This window comes from Eurytemora carolleeae, unplaced genomic scaffold, assembly GCF_000591075.1.
Source record: "Eurytemora carolleeae unplaced genomic scaffold, Eaff_2.0 scaffold3, whole genome shotgun sequence".
In the NCBI taxonomy this organism is placed as follows: domain Eukaryota; kingdom Metazoa; phylum Arthropoda; class Copepoda; order Calanoida; family Temoridae; genus Eurytemora; species Eurytemora carolleeae.
Window position 1 is genome coordinate 336,426 of NW_019397377.1, and position 19,535 is coordinate 355,960.

At 32.3% G+C, this 19,535-nt stretch overlaps 2 protein-coding genes across 2 annotated transcripts; one reads left to right on the plus strand and one right to left on the minus strand.

Annotated features, from left to right (window-relative positions):
- The first annotated feature begins 4 nt into the window (after nucleotides 1-4).
- LOC111713871 (zinc finger protein 260) lies at nucleotides 5-18,817 on the plus strand. Its single transcript, XM_023488843.1, has 22 exons — nucleotides 5-346; nucleotides 938-1,028; nucleotides 4,748-4,821; nucleotides 5,187-5,272; nucleotides 5,737-5,805; nucleotides 6,681-6,773; nucleotides 7,069-7,125; nucleotides 7,739-7,815; nucleotides 8,290-8,338; nucleotides 8,589-8,678; nucleotides 8,938-8,997; nucleotides 9,710-9,776; nucleotides 9,908-9,962; nucleotides 10,813-10,849; nucleotides 11,407-11,463; nucleotides 12,355-12,450; nucleotides 13,372-13,484; nucleotides 13,909-14,028; nucleotides 15,625-15,746; nucleotides 16,712-16,754; nucleotides 17,147-17,269; nucleotides 18,654-18,817. The coding sequence occupies exons 1-22, from the start codon at nucleotides 241-243 to the stop codon at nucleotides 18,670-18,672; spliced, it is 1,704 nt and encodes a 567-aa protein (XP_023344611.1). The 5' UTR covers nucleotides 5-240; the 3' UTR covers nucleotides 18,673-18,817.
- LOC111713873 (E3 ubiquitin-protein ligase SIAH1B) lies at nucleotides 1,624-3,940 on the minus strand. Its single transcript, XM_023488845.1, has 7 exons — nucleotides 3,577-3,940; nucleotides 3,211-3,438; nucleotides 2,579-2,764; nucleotides 2,429-2,507; nucleotides 2,288-2,352; nucleotides 1,988-2,228; nucleotides 1,624-1,850 (listed from the first exon to the last, which is right to left on the minus strand). The coding sequence occupies exons 1-7, from the start codon at nucleotides 3,723-3,725 to the stop codon at nucleotides 1,746-1,748; spliced, it is 1,053 nt and encodes a 350-aa protein (XP_023344613.1). The 5' UTR covers nucleotides 3,726-3,940; the 3' UTR covers nucleotides 1,624-1,745.
- Nucleotides 18,818-19,535: the final 718 nt, after the last annotated feature.

Genomic DNA, 19,535 nt, shown 5'->3' on the forward strand with positions numbered 1-19,535 from the left:
CCCNCTAAATTAATAATCATGATGTTTTCATTCTTTTCTTTTAAAGCATTGCAATCAACTTCAAACTGTAAATAAACAGATTCAGTGCATTTTTTCATTTTTATTTGTATTTTTTCTTCAGAATAAAATAGTTTTTTGATATTTTCCTTGTTTTTTAAATATGACATTTTTTAAATAGATCATTGTTTTCTGGTATCAAGTGTGTTAAAGTGAATTTTTCAGAAATTTTTTAAATCCAAAATGGAGTCGCCGGAGATATCAACGTTGAGAATATTTACCGGTGATGATTTGAAAACCAGTTTGTTCCATCAGACCGAGGCTGGTTATCAGACTGATGTTAAACTAGGCAGATTATCTTTTTTATAATCCTTCTCTAATATGGGAAAAGAACCCTTGATAATTATAAAGAGATTCCCCCAATCCAAGAATTTATAAGAAGTCTGAACCATATTCTAGAACGTCTCGGGTCTCCAAATATAGTTTTTAAATCGTTTTTTTTTCACTTTCTAAATATATTTTAAGTATTTTGTCTAATCTGACACTTATTATCTACAAGAAATCATTTTGCATCTGACAGTGATGGGTTCATTGACCTCCATTTTGAAATGTGATTTTCGCGTATATGATCAAAATAAACCCTGCATTATATTTTATATTGCATGCATAACGTCAGCAATCAGTATCCTACGTTGATTTTAAGGCTAGCTCAGCCGTTCAAAGTTTGTTATCCACAGGAGTAAAATTATTTCGTTTAAATAATATTTTGTTAAGCTTTAGTTAAAACATATTGCAGAAATACAACGTTTTAATTTTTGGTAAACTTCGGTTTGATCCAGGAAATGAAAGATGATTTTGAAAAAATATGGGTTCTTATTTTGATACTCCTCACACATACTGCACAATACGCAAATTTAATACTGATATATCTGTTATAAAGTTTGTCAAGATGGAACATTAAAGATGCATAAACCCCATCTTTTAATATTTATTCCGGAGCTAGCAGCGTGGATACCTGACCGTCTATACAGGTGAGAACCATTCGTCTTTATTGGAAAACATCTTTAATATCTAATTTATATATTTAATTTAGCTGAAATGAAACAAAATCGTGATTTAAGTTTTTATTAATAATCTTATCACTGCCCAATGCCCATTACAGATTCCGGATCTGAATCCACATCAAAATCAAACGGTTTCAAAGCATTAGCATATCTCCAATTTTTCCAATTAATGTAATAATTTAAAATAAACTACATATTCTCCAGTACGTAAAGGGAGGGTGAAAAAATTGTATAGAACATGTTTTTAAACAGGTTTTAATAGTGATAAAATTTATTTTGAAAATAAATGAACGCAGCAAAATCACAAAATCAAATATTTTCGTAATGATGTAAGGAAATCACATAAATATTTCTTTTAAAGTGGGAATTTGAACAAACCCTTAACTTCGTTCTGGTGTTAGTAATGAGATTGTTGATGTCCAAATGCAAAATTTCATTCAGATTCCTCAAAAATGAAGACAGTGTCCAAATTTAATGAATTTAAGCCGCGTCTTAAATCCGCCAAAAACCGATGTCAATTGGGCGCCGGCTTAAATCTTGAAACAATGAATACGATTTTCAGTGGAACCAACCATATTTGAGCCGCTGTTTAAATTTGAGCCGCGGCTCAAATTCTTTAAATTTGGCCTCAGGATTCTCTATTCTATTCAAATTGGTCAGACTAACCCTCCTCTTTCAGCATTTTTAAGCTTGAAAGCTTTCCACTGGACGGATCGGGGTTACTGATCTGTTGTTTGTTGATTTCGTCATTTTACGAACTAGAACGCTGTATTTTAAATGCTGGCAACCCTAAAATAAATATTTATTTTAAATTATGCAACAAGTTGTCAAAGAACCTTATCATATTGAATGNCGGAACGTTAAAGCATAACATTAGATATTACAGGTAGAGCTAATGGTAAAACTTATGATAATCAAGTGTATACCTTGGTACAAGTAGAATCACAGTTAGGACCATTTGCTGTTAGAAGATTCCCAACTTGATCATCGGTGAGTTTAAGGCAGAGGTTCTGCTCTTGAATATCCTCGGCCGACATGAGGAGGCTGACCGGGGTAGCCATGTAGTTGACCAGAAGGATGGATTTATCTATGGCTGGTGAACTACCGATCCTATAGTTCGGATCCCGGGAGTTACCAGGAGCAGGGTCTTCAATACAGATTCTATACCTGGACAAAGAAATGTTTAAAATCTATAATTTTTTAATGATGGTTTTCATGTTTCTTACCTGAAGTTTTCCACTTCGGATTGATTGGCAGCCATCCAAAGCCAAAAGTAGTAAGTGCCATTGTTCTAAAATATTAATCGGCATAAGCTTAAATCTTCAATATTTTCTACAACAAAAAGAGTTTAAAAAACTGTTCTCTACCTGTCCGTCCACCTCTCTAAAGACCATGAGGAAACAAGCAAACTCGTGGATAAACATCTGGGGCTCCCACCAGAAAAATCTAAATATAAATATTTACAGACCTAGTTCAGCTTTTAAACGTTTTTGTCAATTTGCAAGAACTTATTTTACCTAAAATCATGTGTCGCCATCATGTTAAGTTTTGGTGTTAGGAATGTGCTGAAAGTTGCAAACACATTTTGATACAAGGAGAGGTTTCCTTGTCCTGGCCCTAGTAAATGTTTCTGGTTCACATGATGTTTAAGTTGGTTCAGTGACCCTGCTTCTCCTGGGCAGGTCAACACAGGGCAAAAATACCTTTAAAAAAGAAATTATTTTTACAATAAAACTTCATAAAAAAACTGAAGAATTATATATATAAAGAAATGTATTTGTAAATTTAGGTGACCATCCTCTATTCACAACGATACCATTGGAACCTTAATTTGGAATATTTTGGAAAGTAACGTCGTTTTTCTGTCTCTAAAGCTAGAAATGCGCAAGTCACTTTTGCAGAGAACCCCGCAACTGCAAATGCCTTGAGGCCGAATTTAAGGAATTTGAGCCGCGGCTCAAATATGGTTGGTTCCACTGAAAATCGTATTCATTGTTTCAAGATTAAACCGGCACCCAATTGAAACCGGTTTTTGGCGGATTTAAGACGCGGGTAAATTCATTAAATTCGGACACTGTTTTTATAAACATAAACATCCATGGATGGTCACTTAAAGAAATAGTTCTTTAAATTTTTTAAAGAATTTTACCTTCTGTACAAGCAATTGTCTTCGTGTTCTTGTTTTGTTTTCCATGTAAATTGTTCAGAACATCCCCTCGCAGCATTCTTGCAGGAGAAAGGAATCAGCTTTGCAACCGCTTCAGCAACTAGAGGACGGTTAGGAACAAATTCTGCCCTGCAGACTGGGCACAGGTTGCTGGTCAGCTTGCATTTGCATAAATAGCAGATCAGGTGTCCGTTCTCACATCTTGGAATCCTAGTAGAATATTTAAATTCAAATACGTTGATTCTAACAAAAGGGCAACATTTATTTTTAAAATTTGTTCGTGATGCTTTTAGCCCCATTTCACAATAATGTTATGGCGGATTTTTTAAAAACGAATGATTTATTTACCTTGGAGGCGCACAATAGTTGTAGCAGATAGGACATTCAAGCTCGCACTTATCTTCATTCTTTGAAGGTATAAACACTCCATCCATTATTAGTACTGCTTCTCTTTTCTCGCAACATTCGGATTCTTCCTGGATGATCTTGCCCGACATTATTATAGGTTTATTCAATTTGGTTGTGATGAACAAACTGACTCTAGAACTCCAGTTCAGATATAATCTTAGGTTTACGGTCACTCCACTCCGGGTTTATGTCTGCTGCACCATCGCGCGATCAAGATGTGATATTCGACGGTCAAGTTGTCCCGTCCTGGGACTTCTGGCTTGTTTCGCAGCGGTCAACTTTTCCCGGACTTTATTGTTCCCCTCCTCCGGAACCCTCCAATTCAATCCAAGCTTTATGGATATTGAATTATCATTAACACATCATAATAACTAAGGTTGACAAATATTGTTTCTCTTAGATTTTGGAAAATTTGATAAAGTAACTTTATTTTCTATTTTTGGTTAACTCTATTTTGGTTGTGTTTTTTTCTCTAAAAAACTCGAAAACGGCTCACATTAGAACGCTTATATTTCTTCACTTTTTTAACATCAAAGTTGTTAACAAAACGGTTTTTCAAATCATAAATGCTTATTACTTTTTTATTAATTAAGCTATTAAGGGATGTAATAACATGAGTTATATGTTAATATTTTTCAAGATTAAAAAAAAATATTTTTTAAACATTTTTCCGACGTACTTATGAACTTTTTATAAATCCTTCTTTGCACCCTTACCATTAAAGTTAGATGTCTAATTAATGAGCAGGCCTATATATATTGTAAGTGTATGTATGTCCTAAAAAAAGAAACATAATGTCCAGTTATAAAAGAAGAAACATAATGTCCAGTTATGAAAGAAGAAACATAATGTCCAGTTATAAAAGAAGAAACATAATGTCCAGTTATAAAAGAAGAAACATAATGTCCAGTTATGAAAGTGTACGATGTAAAATAATGTATTGTGCATACTAATTACATATCTATAGTGTGTATTGTGTACCTACAACCAATATTGAATACTAGGAGCAGTCCTATTTATTTTCTAAATAATGTATTGTACATACTAATTACATATTACCTACAACCAATATTGAATACTAGGAGCAGTCCTATTTATTTTCTAATTTTAGTGATGAACTAATTATTTGTCTGGATGAGAGAACAGTAGAGGAGGTACAACTAGCGATCAAACAATTATATTTAGGTATGAAATAGTATATTAATAAATCACTTTACCAAAATTATAATATTATTTGAGAGTACATGAGTTAAATAAAGTGTATTTTCCCGGCCGGGTCCACGGGGTCGAGGGGAAGACAGTCTTTGAATTGAAAAAAAATTATTTACATTATTTTTATTTTTTAGAAATAGATGACTTACCTCAAACTAAAGTTTTCTTATCCCTGTGGGCTTGTAATATATTAATATTTCCATTTTTGATGATTTAATCAAGCACGTTAAGAAAGGCCTTTTCGACATCAGATTGCAAAGATGAAGGATGAAAATAATAGAGTTTGAGGCAAGTAATCAGTTTCTTCATTGTGTTGTGTTCTATTTAAAATTTTCTAGATGATTCTTCAAGTTTTCTCCGATCTATCCTGGGATTTAAGGATTCGGAGATATCCTGTATCCACCTGCTGCAAGATGCTGAATATGTAAGAATATTAAAATAAGAACTTTAGCCCCCCTTTGGTCAGATACCCCCCCCCCCCGGCACTGTATAAGTTAGTCAGGTGCACAGCGATAGATAGATAAATAATTCTAAATTGGAAAAATGAAAATTATCAATATTTTAAAGGTTAATTTAGCTTAACATGGAATAAATGCATCACTTTGTCAAGATTACGGTAATTATTTGGAAACCCAAAAATTACTCTTTACATAACAATCGAGAAAAATCAAAATTGCTGTATTTGAATTGGATAGTGTAAAAATTCGTCGGCGCTTTCTATCAATCTGAAATTCCTTTTTTTAAAATAAATGTTTTTGTTCCTAAAAATCAATTTATTTTCCCCATCTATTCATTTATTTCAGCGATAAAACCCATTAAAAATTGTAACTGTCCCCGAGAAAGGGGGGGGGGGTTGATTCATTTAATAAAAACATAATAATAATCTAGGATGAAGAGAATGTAGTTGAAGACTATCCTACTGATCAGACTGAATATACAGAAGATCATGAAACAAGGGTATGCTTTTAACATGTATTTGATGACAAAATTCCGCAGTTTTTAAAGTAAAAAACCTTTTTATTTAGACATTGTTAATATATTGATTTCACATTAGAATTAATATTTTAGATAAATAGATAAATTAATAATGTCAAAATGGACATTGTACAGGGTTAACCCCAAAGGATGAGGCTTCAGAGGCAATTGTACGGAATTTGTTCAGTCCCTTCTATATATAAATTTGGCTTGTCTGTTTGTCTGTCTGTCTGTGTTTGTTTGTTTGTTTGTTTGTATCCAATAAACGTCAAAACGGCTGAACCGATCGGGCCCAAATTTTTTGTGGGACATCTAGGGACCCCAGGGAAGGTTTATGAAAAATAAAAATTTCAAATATTTGTCTCCATCAAAATTCGATCGTCATTAAATTTTTAAAAATTTTTAAAATCCGCGAAATTTTTTGTGAAAATCCGCGAATTATTTTTGTTTTGTTTTACGATGTACACAAAGAGAACATGTTCACAACTAATTTAGAAGATGGGCGCGAAGCGCCCTCTAAGGCTAGAAAGAAAGGCGCGAAGCGCCTTGAATTTCTAATTTCTTAAATTCAGGCTTCCTGGCTTGCCAAAACTGGCTTTTCTATCGGTGTGCTTGATTTTTTAGTAAACCATTGAAATAGTAAATTGAAGTCAGAAATAAAAAATCAAGCTCTTAGTGTTTGGGGTCGTCTTTATAGTCTCATCCTTTGTGGGTAACCCTGTATTTAAGGGGGAAAAAATATAAAATTCTAGAAAATATACTTTAAATTCAAGACGAATGTAAATTTTTCTTTTTAAATAGCACTACAACGACAAATTGTAAAAGCTTGTCTATTAAATTATTATTGTAACGTTTAGGATAATGATGATATGGGTGCACCCCAACCTACAGTGGACAAAGAGGAAATGGAGGAAGACGAAATATTTTCAAACTCAAATTTATCCATGGAGGTTAGAATTCTTTAGAGTAATAATGTCGATGTAATTCACATAGTAATAGTATGAAAAGCAATTGTACTTGGAGCTTCTTTTAAAGCTTTACCCACGCTAATTTTGTCAACTTTTATTATGTACAACGCACACATGTACACTTAAACCATTCTCTCACATCTGATAAATTGATCTATCATATGCTCATAAAGATATCTATTTATTCATTGATTCATCTATCACCGACAAGATTTATAATTGAGCATGATACATAATTACAAAAAAGTCTAAATAAAATTTTTTTTTCGCTTTTAAGAACACTGGAGAAAGATTAAAGTACGAGAAACTGTTCCCATGTCCTGACTGTGAAAAGGTAAATTATCATATTTTATATTTTAAAATGGTTTAAGAAAGAAAGATAATTGTAGTTGTTGAACTTGTTATGATATTATTTTTGCTTAAGAATTTCTTTAAAAAAAAATTAACATATTGCTGTTGTTTTCCGGAGACGGACTTAGGAGGGAGGGGCTATGGTGGCTCATCCCCCCCCCTCCCCCCGGCCCCTGGATCATTAAAAATCTAGTTAATTTTAAGGCTCCAACGGGTGCTGAGCGCACCCCTTCTGGGAAAAAATCCTTTTTTGGTTTCTTATTCCTGGTGTTCTGGTCCTGTCCAATCTCATGATGTAAAGCTTGAAAATTTTAAGATTATCTGCTCATAAATACGGCACTACACCTAGAAAACGAAAATTTTTCTTTACGACATTTTGTCAATATGGAAAACAACCCCCATCACATTATTTAGGGTAGGGTTAGGCATTTTGAGACACCTCAGGGTACTATTCCGTACAAAAGAGGCCTTCTAGCGCTACGGCTAGGGCCGACTAGGTTTTTTACATAGAAAAATATCATTTTGCATGGCAAGAATGGCTTGCCAAAAATTATACATTGCAAAAATGTCACTTTAGTTTAGCTGTTTAATTCCAGGTGTTCACTACCTCACATTATTTGAAGATACATGAAAAGAAATCCCACAGTAACTCAGTTTTTGTAAAACAGCACAGGTAGGGGGACAACATGTTTCTTTTTTTCATTGGTTTTCATTTGTTTAAATTCAATTTTAAGTTTATATAAATGTTACGAAGTATTTTTCCTGTCAAATCTATAAAAACTTCAGGAGGCTTGGATTTTTTATTTTGGTGGAAATACGGCAAAAAAGTTATAAATTCATTTTTTATCAAAGCTATGGAAAAAATGTGGTGTAAAATTATAAATTTACTATCTATTGATGATTTACATACACTTTTCGTGAATGTTATGAGAAAAATATTGATTATGAAAGGGATTAATGTTAAAATATTTGAATAAAAATACAGCCCTAAACTTTACTGTTTCATGTCCTCAAATCTAAAATTCATTCCTATTTTAGAATCTTTGAAAATTTGTTTTATTTTGTTTTTGCTCATTTTATAAAATATCCCAATGGAAGCAAGGTGACCTCAGAAAATAAACTTTTCTATAAAAATTTAAATTTTCAGGTGTTTGTCTCATCCTGAAATGTTGTTTGAAAATATCAACAGATTAACGGTAATTTTTATAAACAAGCTATTACACTTTGACTTGACTTGACTTGACTTGACTTGACTTGACTTGACTTGACTTGACTTGACTTGACTTGACTTGACTTGACTTGACTTGACTTGACTTGACTTTGAATACAAACTAGAATGTAATTTCTTTCCCTCTAAAATTCAAAAAGTATTTTAAATGTTTCGTTTCTAAATGGCATCCGTGATGTATTAAAAAAAGTTTTTTTGATATCAATGATTTTAATTAGGCACATTTTAACAGCGAGCACTCACAAAAAATGATTCGTGACCTGGTAACAAAAGGTCAGGTCAAACGTCGACAGAAGAAGAAAATTCAGGAAAGAAATATATTTAATTTTATTTACCCCCCCCCCCTCTCATACACACAAAATCATACCCTTTTTTAGGAAAATGTTAACCGTTCCATTTTTTAATAAAACACGATCAGCTTTCCTGTAATATAACTAAACCAGATTAGAACCTGTCAAATCAATTAATTCTTGTTTTGGCATTTTAGTTTACTTACTCATGTATTGAAGAGGTAACCTAAGATTTTTTTTATAAAACTTTAAAATAGAATGATTTCTGGTGATCAAGGAGTTAGACCTGAGTTCAGAAACTAAACTACTTTTAGAACAATCTCCCATTAAAGAGAAGGTGAGAAGGATACGTTCTGACGACGGTTGGAGGGTTTCCATTTTGTTTTTCGGAACCATTTGGTTCCGTAATGGTCTCTGAATCAGATAAGAATGGCAAACCATTAAAAACTTCTGGAAATTAAAGCGAAACAAATCTTAACCCATTTTAAAAAATCTACCCCTAGATGCTACACAGAGCTAATTGTGACGACTGTGGCATGGAATCGAGCCATAATAATTTCCATTAGTTCATTTGGTTTTCATACCTAACAGCTTCAGGAAAGGTTCCGTAATGCCTTTACAGATTTAAATTGATCCGGAAGAAAAGAAAATTCTAGTCACGGTAGGGAGGGTTTTCTAGCGAAAAGGGAAAATCGTTTCGCGAAAATTTCGCATTAGTCTGTTTCGCAAAAAAAATTTCGCAAAATAAGAAATGTGAAAATTTCTCAAAAAACGCGACAGTTTCGCGAAAATAACAAATTCAAAAATGTATGCATAAAAAGGCGAAAATTTTTCGACAAAAATACGGAAGAGAAATTATAAATTATGATTAAATAAAACTTCTAATTTGAAGCTCTCAGCGCAGAGAATTCCACAAGATTTTTTGCACAATTAACTGTTGCAGCTATGGTTTTGCGAAATTTTTTTCAAGAAATTGTTTTTTGCTAAAAGTTTTTTCTCAAAAGTATACTATACTCGTAGATTTTATACTTCATTAATTTATATTTCAGGAATTTTCTTGCACATTTTGCACTAACTTCTCCTCAGACAAGAAGGAGAGCTTAGATAATCATATAGGGAAATTAATGTATATTTTTCTAGCCAAAAATCAACTTTTTATAGATAAAAATGAAGTTGTATTTGATTTGATCAGAATATTAAGAAAGAAGGAAACCTTTGTTGAGGAAAATATAAGAATTTCAAATTAGATCTCTGCCATACCCCTGTACAGTGCCCAGACTGTGACAAACTAATTTCAAGCAGGTACGATTATTAAATAGGGTTTCGGCGGAATTGCACACAATTACTTGGTATTGTGAAATATTTGATCGCGTGTTTTGAGCGCAATTATCATGGAAAAGAAGTGCTCAAAATTGCAGGCAAATAGAAACATTTGCGTTCGAAACCCTATTCCTAAAATACAAGGAAATTATGTGGTGACTGTAATACTGTATTATTTTTAAAAATAATTTTAAAAAAACTATGTTCAATTTATTTTTAGTTAAGACACCACCCCCCCCCCCCCNCCACTCATGAGTGTCCACAAAAAAATTCAGCCCAATCGGTCCAGCCGCTTGGCCGGCTATACGCAACATATATATATATATATAAATGTCTTGTTTTTTATAGATAACTAGCTGAAGGGCCCGGCATTGCCCTCAGAAAAAAAATGTTAAAAAAGATGTTTTTAGCCTTTAACACCCCCTGGTCACCCATGAGTGTCCACAAAAAAACTAGCCCAATCGGTCCAGCCGTTTGGCCGGCTATAGGCAAAATATATATATTCGAATGTCTTGTTTTATTAAGATGATGAAAACTGCCTTACATCTGTTAATTCTAAAGTTATAAAGAATGTTACCACATTCTTTAAAGCTGTTTTGACCTTTTACACGCCTCTTGCAGATTCCATTTCCTGATGTTTTTATGCACCCCTTGTCATTTATCAACAATCAAATATCAAAGACGATGTTTAAGTCTGTTTCAATTTTTATTTGGAAAAATTGTTAACATTTTTTTTAAATCAGTCATTTCTTCTTATCATCTCAATGAGAATACTCTGTCGACAAGTTTTGAAAAATCATTAATGTCATGTATTTTAGTCACATATTTTTAGGCGAAATCTTCGGAGTCATATGGCTTATATTCACAAGGCAACTGTTCAAAATATTTCAATTACAAATCTAGTTTTAAATTTATTTTTCCTGAAAATCCGTTTTCAAAATTAAAATGTTTATAATAGCTCTCATATAATTTAAAGTTATTACAGAGAATTACGGGTAATGTTTTTGTGAAAAACTCTAAATCTGAAACTTGAGAACAAATTATTTAAACTCGGTATTTTTAATCCATTTCTCGATTAGTATTTAGGAATTATGTAAGTCTAAGTCTAAAGTTTTTGTAAAGATTTAATTGTTTTATAAGTAACTTCGTTTATAGAGTGGAATGTCTGATTCACAACTGAACGCCTAAAAGCTTTGTCAGATGAAGAATACATATGCATGAGATATTCATAATTTTCTCATTTAGAATTGATTATTATTAATTTTTTTTTCACTACAAAAGCGATTGCAGATTTTTGCTTTAGAAACAGTAAAGAAATTTTTTCGAATTGAATACTTTTCTAAACGACTCTTTAATGCTTTAAACTTTTTTGTCAGAACAGTGAATTTTTAAACGATTTCTCATCTTGAATGGTATTATGGTGTAGATGGAAGGAAACGAGCATGTTTGCCAAGAATGCGGGAAAGATTTTCCTACATTTCAGGAAACCTATCATCAAATAAAATATAACTAAAAAGGATGCAAATTCTTAACTTTTTATACTTTTAATCCCCCCCCCCTACCCTTTCTGTAAAGGACTGTCGGACTAAACCCCCAATCCCCCTCTATACATTCCTGTTATTTCTAATAATAATTTTTTCCTCTTCGAGTTTTGGAGGACGGATAAAATTATTTTGATTCTCTCACTTAGAAAATTTAGAACATAGTCTGGCTAGCTCTTATTTTCCGGATATCTCCTAAGGGTGAGACTTCAGAGACGACTCCACGGAATTGACACTGTCTTTTTCATCGTATTCATGATTCCCTGAAACTGTAAACTTTTTTCTTTCTTTTCCAAATCATCAAATAAGCCATTGAAAGACTAAATTCAAGGCAGAATAATTAATTTAATCTTGAAATATTTTTAGAGTTTTCAGTCGTCTTCACAGTCTCATTCTTTGTGGGTAACTCTGTAGATAAACATATGAGCTTTGAAAAACCTCAATTTTTGTATTAAGAATTTGACTGCCTGTCCTAAGCACCCAAATAAAGAACAAGACACCCGCCCTCCCTGAATATCAAACAATACAAACGCTAAAGAAATATTCAGATAATACTGAAGACTAAAATATGTTTAGTAACTTGTGTAATCAAAAATTCAAATAAATAATGTCTTCCATTTCTGGCGAAGGGAAAGCAAAAACTAAATTCTGACAAACAACCAAAATTTTAAATTGTGTACTCTAAAACGTGTACTGTGCATAATATTTCTGGCTGTGTATACTGTTTCCCTTCAGGGCTTGCTAAATTTTTCATTTATGAACAGGGTCAACTCAAACATTTTCTATAAATATTTTACGTGAAGAATCTATAAATGATGATGTTTATAAAGTAGAGTATGAAGAAGCACTACGACTCCAAGCATGTTATTGAGAAAAGGTTTAAGTGTGAAGAATGTCCTAAATCCTACGGAACAAAATCAATGCTAAAGGTAATTTTTTTTCATCCGCATTCTTACTAATTTCCCTAAACCTAAGTTCAGATTAAAAATTATAAATTGTAAGGGTCACGGCATACCAAAATTGGTTATACTTTGTCTTTAAGCTATAATAATAATTATATTTTTAGTCAAAAGAATGGTTATATTTTCGGTGAAAATGTTATATTGTATCTTTACAAAAGGTGTATTTTTGGGGAAAATGTTTATATATTTAGCCGGTATTGGTTATATTTTCGGCCGGAAACTGTGTTACTTTGGTGTCATGTTTTTGAAAAGGGGTATTTTTTGGTTTAGGTATTTATTGGATGTTTTATTTGGTCCGTTATGATTTTGGATGTAATATATTTGGTGGCTATATTTTTTTTCCCCGCCCATCTTATGCGAAAACAATTAAAAATGATTTGATTATTTTCAAATATTCAATATTATTTGTTTCCATTTGTTAACGGTGACAAGAAGTTAGGACAAGGAATAAGTTCGAAACATATTTTGTGACCAATTTTGACAAGCCAGCCTGAACTTGTCTTTGGTTTTGTTAAAACACAGGGATTTTTATAAATCTGTGGAATATGAAGACGATTATTACACTCTAGTTATGATTTAAAACAGTGTAATGAACAGAAACCTCAACGATTGTGCAGTGCATCACTGTACAATGATGATTAGACCCATTTCACTGAATACTTTGTTTTTCAAGCTGACAGGAAAACTATTTTAATTTTTAAAAATTTTATTCAGATAACTATGGGTTGATCTTGTAAATTATGATAAGAACTTTAAATTATAAATAACTTGAAAATGTTTTTCAATTGACAAGATTGATTACTTTCTTAAATTCAGAATTATGTTTTGTTTAATATTAAAAAAGATTTTTTAATTAAATAATTTTGCTATAAAAATTTTTTTAACTAGGAGCATGTTGAAAGTAAACACCAATCCGCCCAGTACCCCTGCAGTACGTGCGGGAAAGCTTTTGGTACTAAATCCTTGCTACGAGGCCATGAGCAAACACATTCGGATTTCAAGTAAGAAATAGAATATTTTAAATAGGTTTCAATGCTCCGTATCTATTCTATTTTGAACTTACTAGTTTTACTAATTCTTTCTATTAAAGCAAAATTTCAACAATTTTCCTCATTTTCTGCAAATTTAATGCTGAAAAGTGATCGTTCAATGAGAGACCATGAACCAGATAATAAATATTTAGATTTATTTGTGGCCTAATTTTAAGATTTTGAACCATGTCGCTGAACCGTCAATAACCGTTTCCAATTGAGAGCCGTCCCATATATCGAAACACAGATTTTAATTTCAAGTGGGACCAACCTTGTTTGATCTGTGTCTCATATTTGAACCGCGTCTTGGTGCGGTTAAAATTTTTAAAATTCGGCCTCTGGGACTTAAGTGCACTAACATTTAAAACATAAATCATAATTTTTTTTATTTTAGAAAATTTGAATGTGATCAATGTGAGAAAAGATTCCGAACTCGAGAGAAATTGCGCAATCATCAATCTGTTCATTCTAGTTTAAAGCATCCTTGTCTGATTTGTGGCAGCCAGTTCTCCAGGTAAGGATCAGGTTTCTTATGAAATATTCTCATTCCAAATAAGATAATAGTTTTGTTTGGGGCTTATCCTATTCCGTAATTTCTGACCCCACCCCCCCCCTCCCCATCTAGCTGCTAGTGTGAATTTTCCACATGAATATTTAATTGTCGTATCTTGGGCAATTCATATTCAACTCAATATGCTGAACAAAAATGAAATCTTTAGTGATATTATAATCATGAAATCCATTAAAACACCAATCCACCCCGCTTGTCATTGAAGTACACTTTGACCCTGAAAAGTGTGAGTTACAATTCTGAGCCCGAAATTTAAAGAGTATCGTTAAAGGAAACTCCCGCGTTTCCTTTTGGGGTCTTAACATTTTGTAGATTTTGATATTAGAGATTCGACTAAAATGGAGAATATGAAGTAACTAAATAAAGAATATTTCATGACAAAAATATTGATATCCGGCCACAAAACTGCCTAACCCCATTCCTGAAACCTGGGTTTCAAAACTGGTTTTTATAACAATACCCTGTCTTAAGTTTTGGGCTCTGGTTGATTTTGCGTACATAAGCTATCTATGTTTATTTATTTATCTTTGTATCTGACCCTCTTTTCATGCCCATCCCATGAATTTCGTAATTGTAATTGTAACTGTAATCATTTTGTTGTTTAAAATAAAACTAGGCTTTTAAATGTTAAATCTAATTTTCACTTTCAGCTCACGAATACCGCTCTCACATATTGAAAAATTTTATGGTTAATATTTTCAAACCTGTATATTCTTGCAAACGTGATAATTTAAAACATTTTGTTGTAAATCTATAAAACCGGTAAGATTAGCGTTATAAATAATTGTTCAAATTATCTAATTAATTAAGCGTTCTTTAAAAATGAAAGTGTGGGTTTTACCGTTTAACTTACACTATTCAATAGATCTATAAAAGTGTCAGATATTATTTTTATCAACAAAAATTTAATTGAAGTAAAAATAACACCTTAAAACTTATAGTTTTCCTATGTGCATTCTTTCTTTTTCGTGAACACACTCTTGAAGAAAATATTCAAATCTTATTTTCTAGAATACTTAATTACTAAATTAGAAATCAGTCTAGTTTAGCACGGTTGGCGTAACATGTCGTTTGGTTGGATTCCTTTACACTTTTTTCATGCAATACTTTCCAGTTAAATATCATAATAATACGCTCTCTGATTACGATATGCAATCTATATATATATTATATATAGTGTTCCAATATTGTCACGCCAATCCAAAATTATAATATAGTTATAAAAGCTAACAAAAAATATCGACCATTTTTATTTCAGAACAAAGAAAAAGAAATTTCTTGTTTTAATCTAGCAAAAGTATTATGTTCAGTACGGTAAGACCCATAAAACTGTTGAATAGGAAGACAGCTGTTAGACTAAAGTTATGATTTTATATAGTTCAATAGATTTCTGTTAAGCCGGAATGTATGGAATTGTTTTTTATCCTTCAAATTTGTGAAAAAAAATCTTAGAAGGTTTAATAAAGTTGAACGCGTATCGGGGATTTGACTAATCTCCAAAATCAGATTTTAAGATTACTTTTATTATTATATTCTTAGATTAGAGACGCTGAAAGTTCACATGAGAATTCATGACGAGTCGCGAGCCCTCAAATGTTTGGAGTGCGGCAAACTGTTTGATACTTCCCAGAAACACAAAGAACACATGAACACACATACAGGTAAACCAATCTAAACACATGAACACACATACAGATAAACCAATCTAAACACATGAACAGACATACAGGTAAACCAATCTAAACACATGAACAGACATGCAGGTAAACCAACCTAAACACATGAACACACATACAGGTAAACCAACCTTAACACATGAACACATATACAGATAAACCATTATAAACCCATGAATAAACATACAGGTAGATCAACTTTAAAAAATGAACACACATACGGGTAAACCGACCTAAACACGTGAACACACATACAGATAAACCATCGTAAACACATGAACACATATACAGGTGAACCAGCCTAAACACATGAACACAAATACAAATAAACCAAAATAAAAACATGAACATACATACAGATAAACCAATATAAATACGTATACACACATACAGATAAACCAGCCTAAACACATGAACACACATACAGATACACCAGCTCAAACACATGAACACACATACAGATACACCAGCCTAAACACATGAACACACATAAAGGTACGCCAGCCTAAACACATGAACACACATACAGATAAACCAGCCTTAACACATGAACACACATAAAGGTACACCAGCCTAAACAAATGAACACACATAAAGATACACCAGCCTAAACACATAAACACACATGAAGATACACCAGCCTAAACACATGAACACTCACAAAGATACACCAGCCTAAACACATAAAATACACCAGCCTAAATACATAAACACACATAAAGATACACCAGCCTAAACACATGAACACACATAAAGGTACACCAGCCTAAACACATGAACACACATAAAGGTACACCAGCCTAAACATGTGAATACACAGATAGATAAACTAACCTAAACATTAACACTGATGGTAAACCAACCTAAACACATGAACATACAGATATAGATAAACCTGCCTAAACATCATTAACGTTGTTTGTTTTGAATTCTATAATAATTTTTTTCAGGAGATAAACCTTTTGTGTGTAGCCCTTGCGGAGCAGCCTTTAGGTATTAAGTTTTCTATTTTTATTTATTTCACTTTATTTTGAGATTTCAAAATAATTGAGATCAAATTACTTTTCCAGTTGGCAATTTCCATATCTTCATCTTTTATAATCGAGAATGAAAATGTAAAATAAATTAGGCTACAAAAACTAGGTTTGTTATAAGTTGAGTATTTTCAATTGTGGTTTCTTTATAGAATGACTTGCTCATTTCTGCTTCCGAAACATCGTGGAGGAAGTTGTCTAAATGTAACAATTTTCAGCTAGAAGAAGTACTATATTTGCCACATTATTTATCAGATAAAGGTTTAAAGGGTACCGTTCCGGGTCAGGCTTTTCCCTCTTAAAATGAAAGACACTTGAAATTACGGCCACAACCCCTTATTTCTGTTTCAGTTCCTCAAGCTCTCTGTGTCATCATCGAAGGAACTGCTCCTACCTTCATAAAACTGATGGAAGCTCCTTGGAGCCCACAAATCATTTTCTTCAGCTTAGAGAACAACAACCATTGAAAACTGAGTAAGTATACTGGGTTTGTGTTAAAATTGTTAAAATAATGCCTGAAATCTGAATTACGTCTAAAATCTTTTTTCCTGATTTTGAATTCTGAATATCTTTATATCTGGATCCGCCAAAGTTTGAAATTTTGCAACTATAATATTTTCTTGAAAATAAAAATCTGGAATCTGGCACCTTGAAACTAGAATTTAGAATCTAGGAAATAGAATCCAGTATTTAAATTTATAAAATTAAATACTGGAATCTATAATTTAGAACCTACAATTAAATATTTTGAATTTAGAATCTAGAATCTAGAATCTGGAGTCTAGAATCTGGAGTCTAGAATCTGGAATCTAGAATCTGGAATCTGGAATCCAGAATCCAAAATCCAGAATCCAGAATCTAGAATCAGGAATCAGGAATCTGGAATTCAGAATCCGGAATCTGGAATCCAGAATCTGGAATCAGGAATTCGGAATCTGGAGTCTGGAAATTGGAATCTAGAATCTAGAATCTAGAATCCGGAATCTAGAATCCGGAATCTGGAATCCGGAATCTGGAATCTAGAATCTAGAATCCGGAATTAAGAATCTGCAATATGCAATCTGCAATCTGCAATCTGGAATCTGGAATCTGGAATCTGGAAACCGGAATCCGGAATCTGGAATCCGAAATCAAAAATCTAGAACCTGGAATCCGGAATCTATCTGGAATCTGCAATCTAGAATCTATAATCTATCTTCTGGATGGTGAAGATTATTTGTCCAGGTTTTAATCAAATGTTAAAAGAAAACCAGAACAATAAAGGAAAACAAAATAAGGGACGAATCCAAATTTTAATTTATTCTGAAAACAGCAATTAATTTACTTAATTGTGCGCTGGGATTTTTTTAATCATTTACATTTTTTATATGAAATCATTTGTTTTGTAACGGAAGAAATTTTAACTTTAGTTTATCATCATTTTTTTCTCAGTTATAATCTAGAGTTTAGATCACAACATTGATCTTGTAAATGTCAGAATTCTTTTTTTCAAAATGCCATGAAAATTTTAAATTTGGAATTTGGAATTTTGATGACATTTAAGTGGACTTTCAATCTGTCGTTGGATCATTTGTCATGGCTATTTCTCTGTAATTTTTTAATTCAATTTATGTTGTTAAAAATATAAATGACAGTATGTCTGGATCAACGTTAAAATTCAATTGAATTAAAATTATTTTGAAGAAAATTTCTGTTACAGTTTTGTGCTATTCTTTAAAAAATATTTTTGTATTTGTTAACACAGTTTAATATTTTTTAGCCTAAAACATGAACCTTGAAAAACAACTTGGTTTTTGTTGAAAAACAACGCTTATCATCAAAATTATCATTGTCATTCATTAATAATACCATATTCTAGAGGAGTGTTCTATCTGTGAAACAATGAACTGTTGACTGTGAAGTGTAACAAGAAGAAACCAACCAGCCTTGAATTTTTAGTTTTATTATATTCTATCATGCTTCGGAATATCAACATTTCGTATTTTGTTAGTTTTCAAAATAAAGATTCATCTCACCTGTTTATCTTGTTGTTTTTAACATAAAATACACAATTATTCTTGGAAAATATTACATCGAATTTTCTATAAAATGAAAGTTTGGATGTATTTGTGAATAAAAGCTCGTTTACAAACTAGACCCTTACTAGAAGCTTGTTTACAAACTAGACCCTTACTAGAAGCTTGTTTACAAACTAGACCCATACTAGAAGCTTGTTTACAAACTATACCCTTCCTAGAAGCTTGTTTACATACTAGACCCTTACTAGAAGCTTGTTTACAAACTAGACACTTACTAGAAGCTTGTTTACAAACCAGAATCATGTTTTCAAACCAGAAACTTGTTTACTAACAAGAAGCTTGTTTATTAATTAGAAATTTGCTTCAAACAAGAAACTTGTAAAAAAAATACAAACTAGAAGCTTTTTTACAAACCAGTATAGTTGTTTACAAACCAGATACTTGTTTAAAAACCATAAACTTGTTTACAAACCAGAAGCTTGTTTACTCACCATAAATCCTGATGTTTCCACTAAACTTAGTTTACGTGCAAAGCACATGAAACATGAACCTATTTTAACAATCATTATCTGTTGAAAAAAACATCCTGAGTGAGCCACTAGCAAACAGTTAAAGGGTCTGTCCTAGTGAACGATTTTTGGACCCCAGCCCATAAATAATCTTTTTCCATTTCCTATTTTCTAAATACTTACCTTTCCATCACATCTCGACCCCCCCCCCCA

What these genes read in the sequence shown, in the direction of transcription:
- LOC111713871 (XM_023488843.1), top strand. Translation starts at nt 241, where the DNA reads ATGGAGTCGCCGGAGATATCAACGTTGAGAATATTTACCGGTGATGAT. An exon ending in TCAGACTGATGTTAAACTAG is followed by an intron (nt 347 to 937) that starts GCAGATTATCTT and finishes TCTGTTATAAAG; the next exon opens with TTTGTCAAGATGGAACATTA. An exon ending in GAACAAAATCAATGCTAAAG is followed by an intron (nt 12,451 to 13,371) that starts GTAATTTTTTTT and finishes TTTTTTAACTAG; the next exon opens with GAGCATGTTGAAAGTAAACA.
- LOC111713873 (XM_023488845.1), bottom strand. Translation starts at nt 3,725, where the DNA reads ATGTCGGGCAAGATCATCCAGGAAGAATCCGAATGTTGCGAGAAAAGA. An exon ending in AACTATTGTGCGCCTCCAAG is followed by an intron (nt 3,439 to 3,576) that starts GTAAATAAATCA and finishes ATATTCTACTAG; the next exon opens with GATTCCAAGATGTGAGAACG. An exon ending in TTAGAGAGGTGGACGGACAG is followed by an intron (nt 2,353 to 2,428) that starts GTAGAGAACAGT and finishes TTAATATTTTAG; the next exon opens with AACAATGGCACTTACTACTT.